The 19335-nt window shown below is 59.5% G+C and overlaps 2 protein-coding genes across 4 annotated transcripts; one reads left to right on the top strand and one right to left on the bottom strand.

Moving 5' to 3' along the window:
• The first annotated feature begins 489 nt into the window (after positions 1 to 489).
• Positions 490 to 6162, top strand: SPINDOC (spindlin interactor and repressor of chromatin binding). Of its 2 annotated transcripts, XM_038410311.2 has the most exons (8): positions 490 to 637; positions 2656 to 2842; positions 2985 to 3245; positions 3505 to 3618; positions 3732 to 3878; positions 4033 to 4152; positions 4528 to 4671; positions 4921 to 6162. In XM_038410311.2, the coding sequence occupies exons 1-8, from the start codon at positions 566 to 568 to the stop codon at positions 5361 to 5363; spliced, it is 1488 nt and encodes a 495-aa protein (XP_038266239.1). In that variant the 5' UTR covers positions 490 to 565; the 3' UTR covers positions 5364 to 6162. The 2 variants fall into 2 exon arrangements, with proteins under 2 accessions (XP_038266239.1, XP_043375058.1); XM_043519123.1 differs by lacking the exon at positions 2985 to 3245.
• An 825-nt stretch (positions 6163 to 6987) lies between these two features.
• Positions 6988 to 17635, bottom strand: LOC119858825 (dual specificity protein phosphatase 10-like). Of its 2 annotated transcripts, XM_043518094.1 has the most exons (5): positions 17468 to 17635; positions 14870 to 14943; positions 12119 to 13284; positions 9920 to 10252; positions 6988 to 9353 (listed from the first exon to the last, which is right to left on the bottom strand). In XM_043518094.1, exons 1-5 carry the CDS (start codon positions 17471 to 17473, stop codon positions 9082 to 9084), a joined length of 1851 nt encoding a protein of 616 aa, XP_043374029.1. In that variant the 5' UTR covers positions 17474 to 17635; the 3' UTR covers positions 6988 to 9081. The 2 variants fall into 2 exon arrangements, with proteins under 2 accessions (XP_043374029.1, XP_038266204.1); XM_038410276.2 differs by lacking the exon at positions 14870 to 14943 and having other exon boundaries at positions 6989 to 9353; positions 17468 to 17592.
• Positions 17636 to 19335: the final 1700 nt, after the last annotated feature.

Raw genomic sequence — 19335 nt, 5'->3', positions numbered from 1 at the left:
CGCCCCCCCTACCGTGCCCAGGAGATGGGGATCAGCCCCTATGGAATCCCAATCCCTTAAAGAATTCCCTCTCCTTTTTTCTGTCCCCCGGGGGTGGGGCTCAGCCGCTATACTATCCCCTGCCCTATAGAATCCCCTTCCTGTGCCCAGGGAACGGGACTCAACCCCTACAGAATGCCCTCCCTCTCCCTATGTCCGTGAGGCTGGGCTCAACCCCTTCCCTTCCCTGTCCCGGGGGTGGACCTCTGCCTGCCCCTATAGAATGCCCCCCTATAGACCAGTCCCCATCCCTATCCGCATATAGCTGGGCTCAGCCCCTACAATCCCCGCCCTTCCCCTCCCACATCCTGCAATCCGCCCTCTCGGCCGGTAGGTGGCGCCTGGCCCAGCCCCTTCCCCCGGCTCCTCCTACTGCTTCCCGCATCCACGCGCTGATTGGCCGGCGCTGAAGGAGGCGGAGCTTAGGGCGGCTGGTTTCTCACGATTGGCTGTGCGCAATGGAGGGAGCCCCAAGCTAGGAGAGCCGGGACAATGAGACCATAGAGAGGGAGGTTGTGGGGGCTGGATGGGAGGTGGGTGGTGCCGCTCCCTCTGCGAAACTCTATGGTGCCGGGCCCGGGAGCAGCAGCGCGAGCCGGTGAATGGGGAGGGGTCGCCAGGATGGATCCGGCAGCGAGGGGAGGGGCTGGGATCCGGTGGTGGGAGGGGGCTGGGATCCAGCGGGGAGCCTGGGGGAGGGGCTGAGATGTAGTGGGGGTGCGGGTGGCGCTGGGGGCTGGGATCAAGCGGGAGTGTGGGTCACACTGGGGAGGAAGGGGCTGGGATCGGAGATGCTGGAGCAATTTGTATAGTGGGGGGTGCTCAGAGCCATTGAATCAAACTATAAACCCTGTATATGATGGAAACTACTTCAAACCATGGGCTGCTACCAAGCACCCCTAGTTCCAGCACCTATAGCTGGGCTCCGGTGGGTGTGTGGGCCACACTGGGGAAGAAGTAGGGGCTGGGATCCAGTGGAAGGAATGGGTCACATGGGGGAAGGGGCTGGGATCCAGTGGAAGGCACAGGTCATACTGGGGAGGAAAGAGGGGCTGGGATCCAGTGAGGGTGTGGGTCCCACTGGGGAAGAAGAAGGTGATGGCATCAGGATCCAGTGGATGGTGTAGATCACTCTGGGGGGCTGGGATCCAATATAGGAAGAGTTCCACAGCAGCAGGGTTTAGCATGGGATCATTGGGAATCAGTGGGGTGGCCCTGTGGAAGGAGAATTAGGGGCAGACTGAGCAGACTATTATGGGACCCATGGGATCCAGGTGGGGACTAGGTTATGCTGGAGGGGAGAGTGGATTACAGAAGAGGGCTCGGCTGCAATAGGGGGTGTCGTGCATGGATTAGAGGCAGGAGGCCTGACCCATAGAAGGATCAGTGGGGTCTCTATTCCTGCAGGGTGGGGTGCAGCTTGGTCTGCTGTTCTGAGGGCCCCTCTTCCATAGCAAAGGATGTCTGGTTATTAATCAGCCCCTGTGCCCTGCCCCCTGGGGTGGCTGCATCTTGGTACTGGTTCATTGGTTATAAACCTCTTTGGAATCTTTTGCAATCTGGGGTGTCCATCTTGGAATCTTTCAGCCAGTGGGTCAGGACTCCTGGATTCCCTCCCTGGCTCTGGGACAGGATCACTGCCTCTTTAACCCCCCTGTAGCTGGTGCCTTAAAGCCCCCACACAGGCTCCAGTGGGAGTGACCCCCTCCTTCCTTTTTTCTGATGCTGGATGCTCCTACTACCATCCCATGTGAGGCAGCCCACAGAAGGGAAGGGAGGGGCAACTGGGCTCCCAGGGTCACTGGGAAGTCTGGGAAGGAGGGGATCTGGGGGTGATTCCAGGGTCAAAGGGGAGGGGGACACTTGGGAAGGGAGGGCTCCAACCGTCATTGCCGCCGACAGTTCCTGGGGGAGGGGGCACTCCCAAGAGCAGGGGAATTGAAAAGGAGGGGGCTTCAGAGGGGATGCCCAGGATTATGGGGGTCTGGGAAGAAGGTGAGGTTTCCAGGGTCAGTGGGGAAAGAGGGTTGGGAATGAAGTGTCCAGGATATAGGTGCTAGAGCTGGGAGTGCTGCCGCACCCCCTAGCTTGAAGAAATTTCCATAGGGTTCACAATTTGGTTCAATGGCTCTCAGCACCCCCACTATACAAATTGTTCCTGCACCCCAAGTCTGGGGGACAGGCAGAGGACTCTCAGGGATTTGTGGGGGGATCCTAGGGACATAGTTCCCGGAGTAGAAAGGTAGCGGATCCAGGCCCCTGGCCTGAGAGAGGCAAGACACCGGGTCTTTTGGGCGTTCCCTGCCACAGTGGCCTGACTGGGGATGGGGTTGTACCATAGCTGGGACTCTACCTCCCACAGGAGAGCACAAAGGGGCTGTTGCTAGGCCTGAGTGGCTAGAGATAAGAAGGGGGTGGGGTGGCCTTGAGCTGGGGGGGTAGTGAAGGAGATGGCAAGGTGGGGGTGGGTGCCCAAGGTCAGCCAGCACGGAGGGAGGGAGGGCTCTGAGCTCCTGGATTCTCTCCTAGGTCTGGGAGGGAAGTGGAGTCTAGTGGTTAGAGTGGGGTGGGGTCTCTTGAGTGCCCTGACTAACCCCCTCCCCACATTATGCCTAGCTCTGCCCAGGCCCAGCCATGGAGGTGAAGGCAGAGGTGCCCCGGCTGGAGTACATCGCCGTCTCGCTGAAGTGCGAGGCAGAGGAACCCGTGCCAATTGCAGCCTGTGCCCGGCTCTGTGCCCCCCTGGGCGACCTCGCCCCTGGGGTCAAGCTGGAGGAGGCTGACAAGGATCCTCTAGACAGAGGTATGGACTGTCCAGCCAGGACTCTGGGTTCTAGCCCCTGCTCTGGGAGGGAAGCGGGGTCTAGTGGTGAGACCTAAGGGGGCTGGGTGCCAAGGACTCCTGGGTTCTCGCTTCCCTGAGCACATTTTGTCTTCCTGGCTAGGGGGAGCACCAGCAGAGGCAGGGCCTGGTAGGGCCTGGCAGCAGGAGTACTTAGTGGGAGACTGCCCGGGGCGCGGCGGGGCCGTGTGCATGGTCTGTGGCACCTTCCTGGGCACCTGTGGGCCGAGCGCTGCCCGGGAACACGTTCTGCAGCACCACGCCCACTCATTGGGCCTCAGCCCGGAAGAGAAGCGCAACATTCTGGAGGCCTGGAGCCAGGGGGGCAACCTGCCCGAGGGGGCACCCCTGCCCTGCACCCCAGGTATGTCCCCCAGCCCCTCCTGCAGCAGGGGAGCCCAGGGCTGGGGTAGAAGGTGAGCTGTGGGTTGGCACTGAAGGGCACCAGCAGAGCTGGGGAGAGGAGGAGGCCAGGGCTGGGGTAGCAGGTGGCTGCAGACCATGAGCAAGGGGCGCCAGGAGAGCTGTGGCGGGGGGGAACAGTGGGGCTATGGGTTGGGATCAAAGGGCACCAGCAGGGCTGGGGGTGATGCAGCCATCCCAGAATCTCACTTCCCCTCTAGGTCAGTACCATGGGGCCAGGGAACCAGCTGAGATTGAGGTTCTAATTGACCCAGAGGAGCAGATGGTGACCCGGAAACGTGGGCAGCCCAGAGGGCGCCCTGCCCCCCGCCCAGGTGAGTGCCAGGCCTGGGCGGGTGCTGGGGGTCAGGGACCATGCTCAGCCATGTGGATGCCCATCCCCTTTGTTTCGGGGCTGCCTCTTGTGACACCAGGTGTCTTATCGCAGATGCTAGGGCCCTGGAGCCCGGGCAGCGCCCACGGGGCCAGAGGAGACGACAGAGCGTGGGGCCTGTGGAGGGCATGGCGTTACCAGCCAGGGAGCGGAGGAGCAAGCAGCTGAGTGAGGGACGGGATAGGGGCACCGTGAGTCCAGGTGAGTGGTGGGAGGGGAGAGGGAGCAGGATTCCTGGGTTCAATTCCTGGGGAGGGGAGTGGGGTCTGTGGGTTAGAGCAGGGGAGCTGGGAGCCAGGACCTTGGTTCCTTCGCAGTCCCTACCCCACTGTTATTGCTGTCTCTCTCCCCACAGGGACAACGTTCCCCTCAGAGGAGGCTGCCCCCAGCTCAGCACCCCCCGAAATCCGCCTCTTCACTGATGGTTCTTTCCCAGCCGGATTCACGCTCAGGCTGTACTGCAGACCCCAGCCAGGTGAGGGCGCTGTAGGAAAGAGGGCATCCCCTGCAGCCACACCTCCATTTCCCCCAGAGCAGAGCTGAAGGCAGGGTCCTCCACGTTGTCCTGTCCCTCCAGGGTTCCAGTTGCATCCCAGCCCCCATAGATCACCCTCCAGGATCTCAGCTAGCTCCCAGCCCCAGATGCTGCCCCTTGCTGGTTCCCCTTGGCTGGGGGCCAGCTGAGTTCCCATCCACTGGTGACCCCATCCTGACCCAGGGGGAGACAAGGGGCAAGCACTCCCTTCCCAACCTACATCCTTGGAGGAGCTGGGAAGGACACCCACGGTGGGTGGTGAAGGGAAAGGAGGCACAGCTACCCCTCCTTGCTGACCCCTCTCTCTGCCTGCAGCCTCTGGAGGGAGAGAAATAAGGAAGAATCCAAGCATCCAGGAACGGAAGAGCCCAGGGGACCGGGGCAAAACCCAGGCACTGGGGAAGAGACAGAAGCAATTGGGCAAAGCAGGAACTGTGAGACGGGATTCAGGGAACTCAGGTGAGTGTGGCAAGGTGGCTTAGTAGGGAGGGTCCCTAGTGGCTCACTAGGGTCCACCCCAGAGGCAGCTGCATCTTACTGCTGGACATGGGATCTCTGTATTAACAGCCCCCATACGCCCCACCCCAGAGACAGCTGCATCTCAGTGCCAGGTGAGGGGTGCCTGTATAAACAGCCCCCACCCCAGAGTTAGCTGCTTTTCAGCCCTGGCTGCTGGTTCTCAGCATTAACCCTTTGCCCTCTCTGCAGTTGGCAACTGCCCCGTCTCTGCACTGCCCAGCCAGGATCTGGACCCAGGTGTCCCCCGACTCCGCCGCAAGGGCTACTCTCACCATGGCATCACCCGGCGCCTCCGCCTGAGCCCCAGCGCTGTCCGCTGCACCCTGCAGAGCTGGCGGGCACGGGGCAAGGCCCCACCAGCACCCTCCCCACCCCAGGCCAAGCCCTTTGATCCGGCATGGCGCGCCGACTTCCTGATGGACTACGATGCTGGTGCCGGCACCATGGTGTGCATGGTCTGCGAGTACTCGCTGCTGCCTATTCGACTGGGCACTGTCATGCGCCACATCCGCCAGTGCCATGCCGAGACCCTGCACCTGCCTCGGGGTGTGCGCCGGGCCATCCGTGAGGTGTGGGAGACCCGGGGACCCGTCCCCGCTCCACCCCAGCACGGGGCACTGAAGGGGGAATAGCGACCTAGGGACCTGCCCCCGCTCCACCCCAGCACAGGGCGCTGCAGGGGAAGGAGTGAGGCTGAGGGGGGAATAGGGACCTGCCCCTGCTCCACCCCAGCATGGGGTGCTGAAGGGGGAATAGCGACCCAGGGACCTGCCCCCGCTTCACCCCAGCACAGGGTGCTGCAGGGGAAGGAGTGAGGCTGAGGGGGGAATAGGGACCTGCCCCCATTCCACCCCAGCACGGGGTGCTGCAAGGGAAGGAGTGAGGCTGAGGAGGGAATAGGAACCTGTCTCCGCTCCACCCCAGCACAGGGCACCACAAGGAGGGCTGCCCACATACTGCCTTGGGTGACCTGCAGGGGGGCAGGAGCATCTTGGGGAGTGAGGTAGGATGCTCCTGATCGACCCAGCTCTACAGGGACACTGAGATGCATCCCGCAACCCTCCCCACTATAGGTGTCCCCTACTCTATGGAAATGGCCTTTGATCTCTGCCTCCTTTGTCCAGCATTCCCCCTCCACTGCCTGGGGGGATCCAGCTTCTCCTTGCCCACTGGCACTGTTCCCCTCAACATACCTGTCCTTGTGCCCCCTGCCAGTGGGAGCAGGGAGCGCTGGGGCACAATGCCAACTGGCCCTCCCCAAGCTGCATTATAGCCCCAGCTGCAGGGGGCAACAAACCCCCGTCTCCCCCACTCCACCCATGTCTAGGCAGGGGTGTGATGAATGCCCACTGCAGTTACCCAGAGCAGCCACACGAGGGCACCCCCACAGAATGTAAATAGAGCCAGGAGCAATAAATTATTTTTGATGAAGTCGAGTGGCATTTAATCCTTGGGGTGCCCTGACCCCACATCCTGCGCTCGTCTCCAGCCCCTCTCCTGGAGCAGAGAGGAGCCCTCAGTCCTGGGTGTTGCGGGTTGTTTGCTGCCCCCTGGGGGAGCTTGATTCCGGCCCAGCTCATGCACTGTCTCAGCGGCTGCAAGCCCCTTCATTCCAGCCGGGTCATCACCAGGAAGGCTTGGGGTTGGAGCAGGATGGGGATGGGCAGAGGCTGTCTTGGGTGTGGGGAGGTGATGGGGGCAGGACTTGGGAGGGGGGTGGAATGGTGAGGTGGGAGGCACTGGGCTGGGGTCACTGGGTGTCAGGCAGGCTTGGCACTCTCCTTGTTTGGGGGCCGCTTGGCCTGTGCCACATCTCCTCCAAACTGGAGCGCAGCTGGGGGCTCCCACGGCCAAAGGAGGGGTCTATCTTGCTAACAGCCATTTAGCAGCAGAACTGCCCTCCCCCTGGCTGAGCTTCAGTGAAGCCCCACACAGGGCACATCCTGCATCTGTGGGGGCTGCCCTGTTGCCCCCTTTGTTTGCAGAAGCGTTGGGGGGGGCTCCCATCTCTCCAGGTGAGGTCATGCTGCAGAACGGTGGTGACCAGGGGGCTCCCTGCACCTGCTGAGTGCCCCTTTGCTCCCACTCCCCAAGGGGGAGGGGTGTTTCCCATCCACTCCCCATCTGTCAAACAACTTTGCTTCCCAACGCCCAGTGGGTCAGTCTGGGGCAATGCCCCTAGCGAGCCCCCCGATCCATGTGTGGATCCGCTGGCCCCCCTCCCAGATTCTCCTCCCCATGCCTGTCCCCCCGTCCCAGATCTCCTGGGAGACCCTCTTCTGCTCCATTTGAGGACCCCCACATCGCCCAATGGAGCACATGGCAGCCTTGTTACAAAAACAAATCCACATTTAATAAATTATTCCTGGCCTCAATAAATAATGAAGACAAATTCCAAAGAGAAACAGCAGAGCCCCACCCCTCCAAGCTCCTACACCTGGGGATGGGAGAGTCTCTTTAAATACAAAGCTCTGAGATCCGTGGGGAAAAGGGGGGAGCCCGATACGAGCCTCCACCCCAGGGGATGAGGGGACAGGGATTGTTGCACGCTCGCAAGCTCCTGGCCGTGCAGCGCCCCCTAGCTAGCTGCCACTGCAGGCCAGGGGGGTTGCATGCCTGGCTCCGGGGCAGACAGGGGTGTGGTTGTGTCAGGATGTGATTGTGGGAATGGGGAAAGCAGTGTCTGGGGGGGGGGAGCTTGTGAACATGTGTGTAATGGGGCGGGGCAGGTGAGTGTGTAGGGGGGGGGTTGGTGAGTGGGTTCATGCACTCGCGTGGCTGCCCCTACATGTCTGTCCCACTACATGCCCCGGGTGGGGCTCTGCTTAGCTAACAGCTGGGCCTTACAGCTCAGCCAGTAGAAAGGCTCCAGCTTTAAGAGCCAGACTCTGTGGGTCTGTCCCTGTGGTTGAAGCTCCAGCTGGGGTGTTGGGACACCAGAGACCTCATAAGGGCACAAGGGAGCACATGTCCATGGCTTGGGGGGGTGCATGTATGGGGACTTTGTGGCCATGCATGCATGGCTCCTGGGGGGCGTGCCCGGGTCACAGGGGCTGTGGGCAGTATGTGTGCAGGGCTGCCTGGGAGGGGGTCTGGATGAGCGTGCATAGGGAGGGAGGTGGGGATTGTGGGCAGTGCCTCTTTCTGTGCAGGGGGAGGGGTCCCTCTTTGCTGTCACCCCCCCCCAACAGAAACTGGCCCCATCCCTTAATTTTTGGCTCCCCCACACTCCCACTCACCCCTCATATCTGCACCATCTGTGGTGGGAGGGAGCCAAACTTAGCACTGGAAAGAAGGGGGAAGGGCTGGAAGACATTAAAATGAGGGGAAGAGAAATTCCCCCTCCCCCAGATTTTGCAGACCGTTAACTGTAGAGGCCCCCCCATTTGGGAGAGGAGGGAGAAGAAAAGGTTAAAAGCCAAAAATTCCTATTGCATCTCAGATAAATAAGAACCCCCCCATAATTCTCCCCAGCCCCCACAAATCTCCCCCTCCCCCTAGAGGAGGGGCATCTTAAAGAGACAGTAACCAGCCGCCTCATGAAATGGACCAGCATGGTACAAAAGCAAAGGACGCACCCCCCACTTTGGAGCCCCCTCCCCAAGTCTTTAAAAATAAATATCCCCTAATGGAAGACTATTCTGATTTACGAAATTGTATTGCCCTGGAGGGGGGGGATATCTCTCCTGCACTGGGGGAAGAGACCTCCCCATCCACTGTGACCCTCTTCCACCCCTGTACACAGGAAAGGTGCTACTGTCACTTTAAGACATCAGTCAGTATAACAGGTTGTCGGTCAGGTATGGAGCAGCAAAGTCCAAAGAATATGGGGGGGGCTATGGGGGCCCCCAAAACTCCATCCACTGTTGGTGCTGTGAATCAGTCTGGAAGAAAGTCTGTGATCATCCTGAGTTTTCAAAAAAATCTGCTAGTTTTGGGGGGGCTGGCCTGTGTCCCCGCCAAATCCCTGTAGGGCCCCCTTTCTCTGTAGCAGACTTCAGCAAAGCAGCACCCAGAGTGGAGAGGCCAAGGGAGCAACAGGCCATGGGGACCCAGAAAATATACACACACACCCCAATAAATAGCAGGCAACAGCCCTCTCCACCGCACGCACACACAGAGATTAGTCTTGGGGTAAAAACTGGCCCCTCTCCACAGCCCTCTATCAACAGGCACCTGGCAGCACATGGGGCACAGAGTGGGCAGGATGGGCATTGGTGCCTTGGTATCTGGTCCCCAGGCCTGGCCTGTTGGAAGCCCATCCGTCCATCCAGTTATTGCACACACTCCCCTTCCCTCCCCTCCCCTCCCCGCCCTGAGATGGGTGGCCTGGCCCAGCTCAGGCCCCCCTCACACCTCGGTCTCCACCCCAGTGAGCTTGAGCTTGGGGGTGAGGATGCGGGGCGTGACCCCTGCGTTGAGATCCGTCTCGAACTCCAGCAGCTGCCCCATGAAGTTGAGGTTGGGCGAGATGATAGGGCGTTTGCCTTTGACATACTTGTAGGCATCGCTCATGGTCATCAGCGTGTGCTTCATCAGGTAGGCGATGACAATGGTGGCTGAGCGCGAGACGCCCGCCTGGCAGTGGATCAGCACGCCCTTCCCCCGCTGGTGTGCCTCCTCTGGGGGAAGGGGAGAGACGGGGGGGTCAGCGCCTCTTACCTGCCCAGCCCTGTACACAGCCCTGCACCAAAGCCCCTGCAGCCCCCATTATCCCCAGCACCACCAGCCTAGCTACCGTATCCTCTGCACCCCCAACCCTCTACCCAATCCCCTGAACTCCTGACTCTGTCCTGAACCCCTAACCCTGCTACCCAATCCCCTGCACCCCCACTATGCCCAGCACCCCCAACCCTCTACCCAATCCCCTGCCCCCCACTCTGCCCTGCACCCCCAACCCTGCTACCCAATCCACTGCACCCCCACTATGCCCAGTACCCCCAACCCCCTGCATACTCCAACCCTTCTACCCAATCCTCTGAATCCTCCCACTATGCCCTGCACCCTCAATCCCCTGCATTCCCCCAACCCTGCTGCACCCTCTCACACGCTGGCCCATCTCCTCAGGGTGGGGAGTGGGTGCAGTGTTCTGAGGGGTGTAGCTTCCTGACCCCAACCCCCTCTACTCCTGGGGACACTACCCCAGCCCCCCTCCTCACTTCCCAGTGCCACCCCCCCCCCCCCGTACCGATGAACTCAAAGGCCTCCTCGAAGTACTGGCGCAGGTCCTGGCGGCTGTTGTCCGTGGCAGGCAGGCGCTTGTAGCGCAGGTGACTGCTCTGGGCGTGGTAGAGGGGCAGGTGGGTGGTGACGTTCAGCACATGGCCCACGTTGAGACTCAGCATCCGCTCCAGATCCTGTGCGTCACGCTCGTTGCCCAGGAACAGGAAGGGCAGGATGGGACTCAGCTCGGCGCTCTCCAGGTCGGGGGTGAGGGGTGGCCCCCCAGGGTCCCCGTCCCCCCCCTCCAGGACCCCTCCAGCTTCCTCAAGCGGCTCTGATGGTGGCACTGCCACACTCCCTGCATGCAATGGCTCAACATCACAGGGGGCACATGGACCCACACTCAGTCCTGTGCCTGTCCTGAACCCCCTAATCTCAGACCCTGGGCCTGTGAACCCCTACACTATGACCTGCCTCCGGCCTGTACCCCCCAAACTCAGACCCCTGGCTTGTGAACCCCCATACTCAGACCTGCTCCTGGTTTGAACCCCCAAATTCCCCTGGCCTGAACCCCCCTAAATTCAGACCTGCCCCTGGCCTGTACCCCGTAAAGTCAGACTACTGAGAGCCCCCAGCCTTTAACCCCCCCAATCTCAGAAGCCCCCAGCTGATGCCCCATATTCAGACTGGCCCAAATTCAGAGTCTGCCAGCCTGTGAATCCCCAAACTCAGAACCCCTCTGGCCCGAGGCCCTAAATCCAGATTCTCTCCGCCTGACTCCCCAGTCTGACCATCTACACTCAGCCTTCCCCAGCTGAAACCATCCCTTGAGAACCCCTGAAACTAGAAACTCACCCCAGACTCCCAAGCTCAGACCCTCCCAGCCCAACAGCCCCCTGGTTTATGAATCCCCCAAACTCAGGGGGCCCCATTGACCTGAGCCTCCAAACTCCAGCCCTGCCCCATAACTCAGCTCAAATCACAGCCCTAGCACCTTCAAGCCAGCCAGATTGCAAACCTTCTGCACCCCGACCTTCAGTGCCTCAGTCCCCTGAGCCCTGAACCCTCACCCCAAGCACCGTAGTCCCTGATCGTTGACCCCAAAGACCCCCAACACTGACTTTCAAGCCCTGAACTACCCCCACCCAGACTAACACCCAATCTCTGACCTTCTCCCCACAACCCTTCACTCCAAACTCCGAGCTGCACAAGGGGGCGCAGAGAAAATGTCACCATTTCCCTGTTTTGTTGACTGCCCTCCCTGCAGGGCAGCACCCCACACGCCCACCCCGACTCTGCAGCCTGCGGAGGCTGGGGGGGGCTGCAGCCAGCACCCTAAGGCCAGCTGGATAAAATGTGGTGGAGTCTCTCCATGGGCCCAAGCTGGGGTGGAGGGAGGAGGGAAATTTTGGGGGAAGGGAGATGCTGGGGGGAGAGAGACGTATGGGGTAGGGCTTGAGGCAAGGAGCGGGAGGATCTGGGGGGAAGGGGGATCTCTGGGGGAAGGCAGGGCCAATGGAACTAGAGGAGCTGGGGGTATGGTAGCAGCCCAATGCCTGGCTCCCAACACAAATGGGGGTCACAGTTTTGTCCAATGGCTGTCAGTGTCCCTGCAGGGAATGGGGGAGGGGCAGGGAGGAGTGATGTCACATCACCAGCTGGGCCGAGATCAATCCTGCTCAACAGGCTCAGAGCAGGTGGGGGAGGGGGGGAGCCTGGGCCAGCTGCACCGACCCCACCCCCCACCCCTTAACTCCGCCAGCTGTTCCCTATGGATCCTGCTGGGATGAGGTCAGAGGGTCCTGTGCTGGGGGATGAGGGGAGGGCATGGGAGGGGCAGTATAAGGCTTGGGGGGCGAGAAGGGAAGGCTGGGTGCACTGTACAGGAGCTGGAACGTCTGGGACTGCAAGGGGCCGGGGGATCAAGCGTGGGAGAGGGGAGGGTGCACTGGGAGGGTTGAGTCCTGGGGGTGAGAGGTGCACTGCAAGGGGTCTTGGTTGAGGGAGTGGGGTGGAAATCTCTCCCCAGCCCTAGGAATCTCTGAGAGAAGCCCTGTCAGGTCTCAGCCAGGAAAGGTGTACTTGAGAAGACAGGTTCTCTCTTCTCCCCTCTGTGCACCCACCCTCTGTCCATCCTTCCCCCATCCAGCCACCTGTGGCCTGCCCACCACAGCCTACCACCTCCCACCCCCTTGGTAGCACCATCACCCTCATGCCCACCTACCTCTCCTGCCCTGCACCTCCTTATTGAGCGAGTCCAGCACCAGGTGGAGGTTCTGGGCAGGCAGGGTTTTGGGGGGCTCAGGAGGGGCTGGTGTCTCCCCCGCTGTGGCACAGCAGCCGTTCTGCTGCTCCTTGGGCCAAAGGCGCTGCAGGGAGTCGTGAGGGTCTTTGGAGGCCATGAAGTCCAGCACGGCCAGTTTGCCCTGCTGGAGGCGCCGCCTGCCAGCCGCGTCCGAGACACTGAAGTGCATGGCGCCCTGCAGCTGGCTCTTGGTGTACTGCACCAGGTTGCGGCAATCCAGGATCAGGGGCGCCCCCTGCTGCTGGGTGCGGGAACGGCTCATCTTCTTGGCCAGCTCCTCGGGCCAGATGGTTCGCACGCTGTAGTCATCCTCGTCATAGCTGGAGGGGGGTGAGCCCTGGGCTGGGGGGTCGTAGGCCACGATGGGGTCACTGCTGCAAAAGCTGCAGGAGGAGCTGACCGACTTGACCGAGGGGTTGCATGCCAGGCAGGCCAGGGACTTGAGGGCTGACGGGGTGCAGGGCAAGCACCCCAGTTTCTTGACCGAGGGTGGGGAGCAGCTGAGGGAAGCCAGGCTGGAGTGGCATGACAAGCACCCCAGGGAGCGCAGCCCCGGCTTGGGGCTGGCATCGTCGCAGCGCATCAAGCGCCAGCAGCCCCGGCAGCCGCCTTTCAAGGGGTGCATGGTGCCCACACCAGGACTGGAGAGATGGGAGGAAGCAGGTGACGGGGTGTCCCCCCTGGCCGGCCGTGAGTTTTCCTTAAAGCAGCGCTTCTTGAGCTTGGCTTGAGGCAGCAGCACCTTGAGCTCCGGCCCCCCGCAGGACCTGCTGCCGCCCTGCTGGAGGTCGAGCTGCAGGGAGAGGTTGCGCTCACGCGCCTGGCTCTGCCTGGCCCCCACCGTCAGCTTGATGTCGATGGTGTGGGAGTGGGGAGGCGAGAGACAGGCCTGGGGCTCCTGATAGGGTGAGGCAGCCCTGGTTCGGTCCTTAGGGGGAGGGTGGCTCGGAGGTCTCCGCGTCCGGGGCGACAGGAGCTGCTTGTCGGCAGGGAAGCTATGGTTGAGGTGCAAAGCCAAGGTCTTGGGGCGCTGGAGGATGGAGAGGCGGTCTTCCAGGGGTGAGGGAGGCATTGGGAAGGATGACCTGCAGAGAGGGGGGAGAGAGGGTCAGGGGGATGTGGGATACTAAGGGGGCACAGAGGGGTGGTCCCCACATCAGCGATCCTCCCCACATGCCAGCCAAGCTGTGCCTCCCTGCACAAACCCCCTTGCTATGGGCACCAGGGCTGAGACCCAGCAAACTCATTTCACACCCTCCCAAAAGCTTTTTAACCCTTCACACTCTGGCTCTGATATTTCAGGTGAGGTCCAATCACTGCAGCCAGGGTCAGGGGGTGGAGCCCTAGAGTCCTGGCTCCCTATTGGCTTTGCTGTTAAATAGTCCCCCTCCCCCCCAGAGGTGCCTGCATCCCAGTGCTGGGAGGGGGAAACCATAGCAATGCGGGGGGAGGGGAGCAGCTGGGCAGGCCCTCCTGATCCCAGCTCCTAGTTGCAGATTCCCCCTTCCCACATTTTGGTGCCTTATCAGTTCCAAGCACCCCCTGCTCCCCTGAGGCTGAGTCAGATTCAAAGAGGCCAATTCATCTCCGTTCTCGGCGCTGGCAGAGATTAACACCCCCCACATGCCTTGGGGGGCTCCGGCTACCAGCAGCCCCACATCACCCACCTGGCCAGGGTGCAGGGCTCCTCAGGGGAAGCGTATCTGGCTGGGGCCATGAAGGGATCATGTGAGAAATTACACACTGTGTCCCGCGACCCAGCCTACCCCCACACCAGCACTCCATCCCCCCATCCTCACCCAGCCCTTACCCTCCATTTCCTGCACCCATTGCGACTCTTTGACCTCCCTCCACTCCTCTCTCTGTCTCCCAGTGAGGGTCCATGCCCCATCCCCCTAGCCCCCCCACACTTGTGATGGTCTCTGCCTTCCACACAACCCCTGCCTTGTGTCAGCATTCCCCTGTGACTCTGTCCCCACCTGGCCAGCCCCGGAGCACTCGCTCCCCATGCTCCCCCAAGACAGCAGCTCGGGGCTGGCTACTCCCATTAGCGCCTTTGGCAGCGGGGGGAATGTGAGGGACAGAACTGCAGAACTGGGGGGGGTTCCCCCTCACTAGAGAGAAGTGTCTGTGCCTCTCTAGCCTGGGATCCTTTCCCAGCAGACCAGGGGCTATCGAGGGCTTCAGGGCCTGGGCTGAGGTACTCTTAAGGACATCCACATGCATCCACATAAGAGGAAAGCCATGCACAGTCGCAGCTATACATAGGCCTATGGGCTCACTCACTCCTGCACACTCAGCCACGTGTACACAGATGCACACTCACACATGCTTTCTGGCAAATGCACTCAGACACACACATCCACATATGCACATTTGTATACACACTCATCTCCATGCATGCACATGCCTATGTGAAGTCAAACTCACATGCACCCCTGGCACTTGACCCCATGCACACTCACATTTGTACTCATGGACATATGAGTGCTCACATTAGTACCTGCTCACACCAGGGTACACTTCATCTGTGCACACACTCATACTGGTGCACAACCACCTCAGTGCATGCATAGGCACACTTATATCAGAGCACACAAACTGGTGCACGTTCATCCCAGTGCATGCCATTGCACACACCAGTGCACACTCATACTGGTGCACACTCACCCCAATGCATGCCCACACACTCTGCTCTTTAGCAGGCAAGTCCAGGTCCCTGGGGCAACATGTTTAGTCCCTCCCTGAAAAGCAAAATCACAGCACCTCTAAAAATACCCAGCTGAGCTCAGGGGCTGGCAGCGCCCGACAGGGGCTCTCGTGCTTCCTCAGGTTACCACCCAGGGGTGAGCTCACCAGCTGGCCCCAGAAGTGCTATGCTGGGCAGAGTGAGGTGGGAGGGCAGGGGACTGTTTAGACAGCTATCCCCATCTCTGACAGCAGGGGGCAGCCCTAGCCACATAAACCAAAGTGCCCCCAACTCTTGTGGACAGGGGGCTGTATCCTTGGCCACCCCATCTCCCTGTATGTGATACCCATTGCCAGCCAATCAGCAGTAAAGATTCCCCGTGGATTCTGACTGATTGGGGAGAGGGCTGTTCTTCCATCTGCAGAAATTCTGATTGGCTAAGGTCCAGACTGCTTTTCTAGCTGGGGGTGGTAGAAGGGACAAGGGCAATGCTGTGCGGCTGTTCCTGCCCCTATGCCCCCCACCCACCTTCCTGCTACAGTATCCTCCTGTCCCTAGACACCGCCCCAGCTCCTGTCCCCATGCCACTCCTCCTGATCCCTTACCCCCAGCCCTGCCCTCCCATCTCCCTGCACACACACCCATAGTAGAGTTACAGCCCCCATCCCATAGGGCTGGTGTACCCTCTCCCACATTTTGCGCCATTCCAAGCTGAGAAATAATCCCAGTGCTGGGAACAAGTGGCTCTTTGGTGGGCAGCTGCCTACCTCTGATGGAGAGGTAATTAACAGGAGCATGAGGTGGTTGGGTGTCTGTGTGTGTCAGGACAGCCATGAGTGTGTATAAGTATGCTGAGCGGGTTGCATGGGCACATCATGGGGGGGAGGGAGTGTGCATTGTGGGATATATACCTATGAAAGCTTTTGTATGTTGTGTGTGCACTTTTTCTGCGTGCTGTCGTGCAAGCACGCACCAATGTGAGTGTGCATCTGTATGCAAGCTTTGACACGATGGATTGTGCGAGTCTGTGTTTGTGCACTTGTGCATGTTGTGAATGTGTATTCTGGTGGGTGCATGCACTTTGCAAGCTTTGGCATGTTGTGGAGGGTGTATTGTGGTAAGCATGTGTTGTGGTTGGTGAGGGTGTGTGTGCAAGCTTTGCATGTTTTGTGTCTGTTTTTGTGTGTCTGTCCAAGCTTTGTAGGTTATGGTGGGTGTCTATTTCTGTATACCTGAGCATGGGCGTGTGGGTCTCTGTGTGTTTGTGTCACAGCATAGGTGAGTGCAATTATGCATGTTCCTCTAGCAGTCATTTTCATGGTCATGCACATGCATGTGGAGGTGGGGGTGTAAAGCCCAGGAGCTCATTGGCCAGCCCCAGGAGTGCCACCAGTAACTTCCCCCCTGAGCCCCTGAATATGGTATCACAACTCAAAAATAACCCCTTGTGTCACTGCAACACTGACCACAGAGTGGGCACAAGGTCCCACGGGCCTCCCAGCTCCCTGTAAGGTAAGGTCACAGCCGGCCAGACTGACAATACTCCCACTCCCACCATTGTGCTGAGCCATGATCCCAGTTACCACCTGCAGCTGCAGGATCCCACTCAGCCCCCTCCAAGGCCCGACATCACACTTGTCCTGCACCCCCAGCCTGGTATTACCACCCATCCCCCTAGCCTGACATCACTCCTCATCTCCCCAGTCTGCCATGGTCCCCCCAGCCTGGCATCACCCCACATCCATTCACCGCCCCCCTCGCAGTCTGACATTGCACCCACCCACGCCTGCAATCTTGCTTTGCCCCTGATCCCCTCCAGCCTGGCATTGCCCCCATCTCCCCAGCATGGCATCACCCCCTCCAGCCTGGCATCACACTTCTATGTCCTCTCCCTTGCCTGGCATTCCCTGCCTGGAGTGGGAGCCCATCTGTCACCCATGATCGGGGCTCGAGCATTCCCCTCCTACGCGCCCCAAAGCTCTGCCGTAACAAGCCGTGCTGCTAGCCACCACAAGCTCTGCTGAGTATCCCCGCTCCCCGCACCCCTCCCTCCCCTGTCCCCCCGGTTCAGACAGCAGGATCCCCCTCACCCCCCTGCTGCCAGTCACCACCTTTGACAGCTTAACCCTTCCCTGGTGCCGACCGGTCCCCGGCCCCAGCTTCCTTCATTAGCGCCCGGCGCCCCCGCTCCAGATGTGTGCGCCCCCAGCTGTTATACAATACATCCCCAAGCTGCTACCATGCTAGGAACCCCTACGCTGCGGGGTCACCACTTTCGGGGATGTTCCCCCCACCCTCACACACACACGCGCGCGGGCACGCTCGCCTTTACCCCTACCTCCAAATCTTTGCACCCTTGCCCACAAAGCGCTGCGCCCTTCCCCCCCCACATGTTCGCACCCCGGCCCCCTTGAGCCAGCCAGATGTTGGCCCCCCTTTGCCCAGAACGTTCCCCTTCCCAAAACAAATCCCCCGGGGAGAGGCAGCCCCCATGCCAAGCCCCCAGCACCACTGAGTGACAATCAGACAATCACCCCCCCAGGGGTGAGGGGGTACAGGATACCCAGCCACCTTCTTACCTGCATCAGATTCCTAAGCTGTGGCTCATGCCCATGTGAGTAGAGGTTAGGGGGGTCCTGGAAGCCAGCCCCTGCGTCCCCCCAATGGCCAGGCAGGTTCCACACACACCCCCCCCGGGTTGTCTATTTACTCCCCCCCACCACTATCTGGTGCTGAAGCTTCGCTTTGATGGGAGGGGGAAGGAGGAGGGGCTAAGGGGGTGACATCATCTGTAGCCAATGAGAGCGAGCCCGGATCTCCGGGATGGTGAGGCACAGGGGCACGTGACCCAAGCTGGATTCATTGTGAAAGGAAGGAAGGCGCCCCCCTTGTCCGTCTGTCTGTCTGTGTGTTTGTCTGTCTACGGGGGAGGGCGCTGGAGAAACATCTACCTAACTCCATAGAGACCCAGATCCATCCACCCCCACAGAGACCAACTGATCTACCTAACCCCGTAGAGACCCTGATCCATCCACCCCCATAGAGAGTGACCACTCTCCCTAACCCTGCAGAGATCTGGATCCATCCATCCACTGACCCCCATAGACAGCAACCAATCTACCTAACCCCATAGGACCCTAGATCCATCCATCCATCCAAGTCTATTTATCCATTCATCCCCATGCACATCCATCTAACCAGATCTCCATGCATCCATCCCCCCAGATCTGTTTGCAAAAAAGAAAAGGAGTACTTGTGGCACCTTAGAGACTAACAAATTTATTTGAGCATAAGCTTTTGTGACCTACAGCTCACTTCATCGGATGCATCACGAAAGCTTATGCTCAAATAAATTTGTTAGTCTCTAAGGTGGCACAAGTACTCCTTTTTTGTGAATACAGACGAACACAGCTGCTACTCTGAAACCCAGATCTATTTATCTACCTATCAATGCCCATATACATCCTATTATCCAGCTACCCATCCATTCCTGCACACATCCAGCTATACATCCATCCCCATACACATCCAACTATACATTCCCATACACATCTATCTAGGTATCTATCTGTCCATCTATCTGTCCACCCCCCTCGCCGCCACCCTTTTCCTTACTGCAGCACTTCCCATTGCAACACATTTTGTTTCAATCTTATAACTATCACTCTCCCTCCCTCACTTTGATTTACAGCTGGGGAAGCTGAGGCAGTGTGTGAGGCCTTGTGCTCAACGTCATACTGTATGTCTGCAGCAGGGCTCGGAGGAGAACTCAGAAGTCCCGTGCTACAAACACTGCATTACAAAGTGTGTGGGGGAAGGGTGGCTTACATGAATTTTGCAAAGTGCTTTGAGATCCTGGGGGGGAGTCACTAAATTAGCATAATGTCTGTCTCTCCACTGCTAGGAGCCCTCTGTCTGTCCATCCCCTCTACTCATTAGTGCAGCAGGAGGTGCTGTTTATGTCCAGGGTTCCCAAGAACGGTAGGAATCAGGTGAGAAAGAAATTAAACAGAACAGGGTCATGTCCGCTCAAACCCACCCCAGCTTTGGACCTGGCTCCAGTATTGAACCCTTTGCAGCCTTTGGTTCAAAACAAATCTCCCTTGCCACCCTGACGTGCTGAGTGGGAAGGTGGGGTGCAGTGGGCCTCGTGGGCAAGCCCTGGCATGTATCTCCAATGCTCACATGTGTGGTGCCTTCTGCCAGAAGAGCTCTCTGTGCTTTGCCCACATCTGAACTTGGTGAGGGCATGTTTCTGTGTGTGTGGACAGGCAGAGGTGTGGGGGGGAGGTGAATCCAGGCACAGGAATAGGGGGAATCTGTGTGTTTGGACAAGTGGAGGTATTTAATGTACATGTGGTGAGAAGTGCAGAGAAATGTCAAGAGGGTGTGTGTGCATGTAGTGTCATGTGTCAACAGACATGTATATGCCTGGGGAATTCATGTG

The sequence above is a fragment of the Dermochelys coriacea genome, chromosome 7 (assembly GCF_009764565.3).
Source record: "Dermochelys coriacea isolate rDerCor1 chromosome 7, rDerCor1.pri.v4, whole genome shotgun sequence".
In the NCBI taxonomy this organism is placed as follows: domain Eukaryota; kingdom Metazoa; phylum Chordata; order Testudines; family Dermochelyidae; genus Dermochelys; species Dermochelys coriacea.
This window is presented reverse-complemented; position numbering and strand designations above follow the sequence as displayed.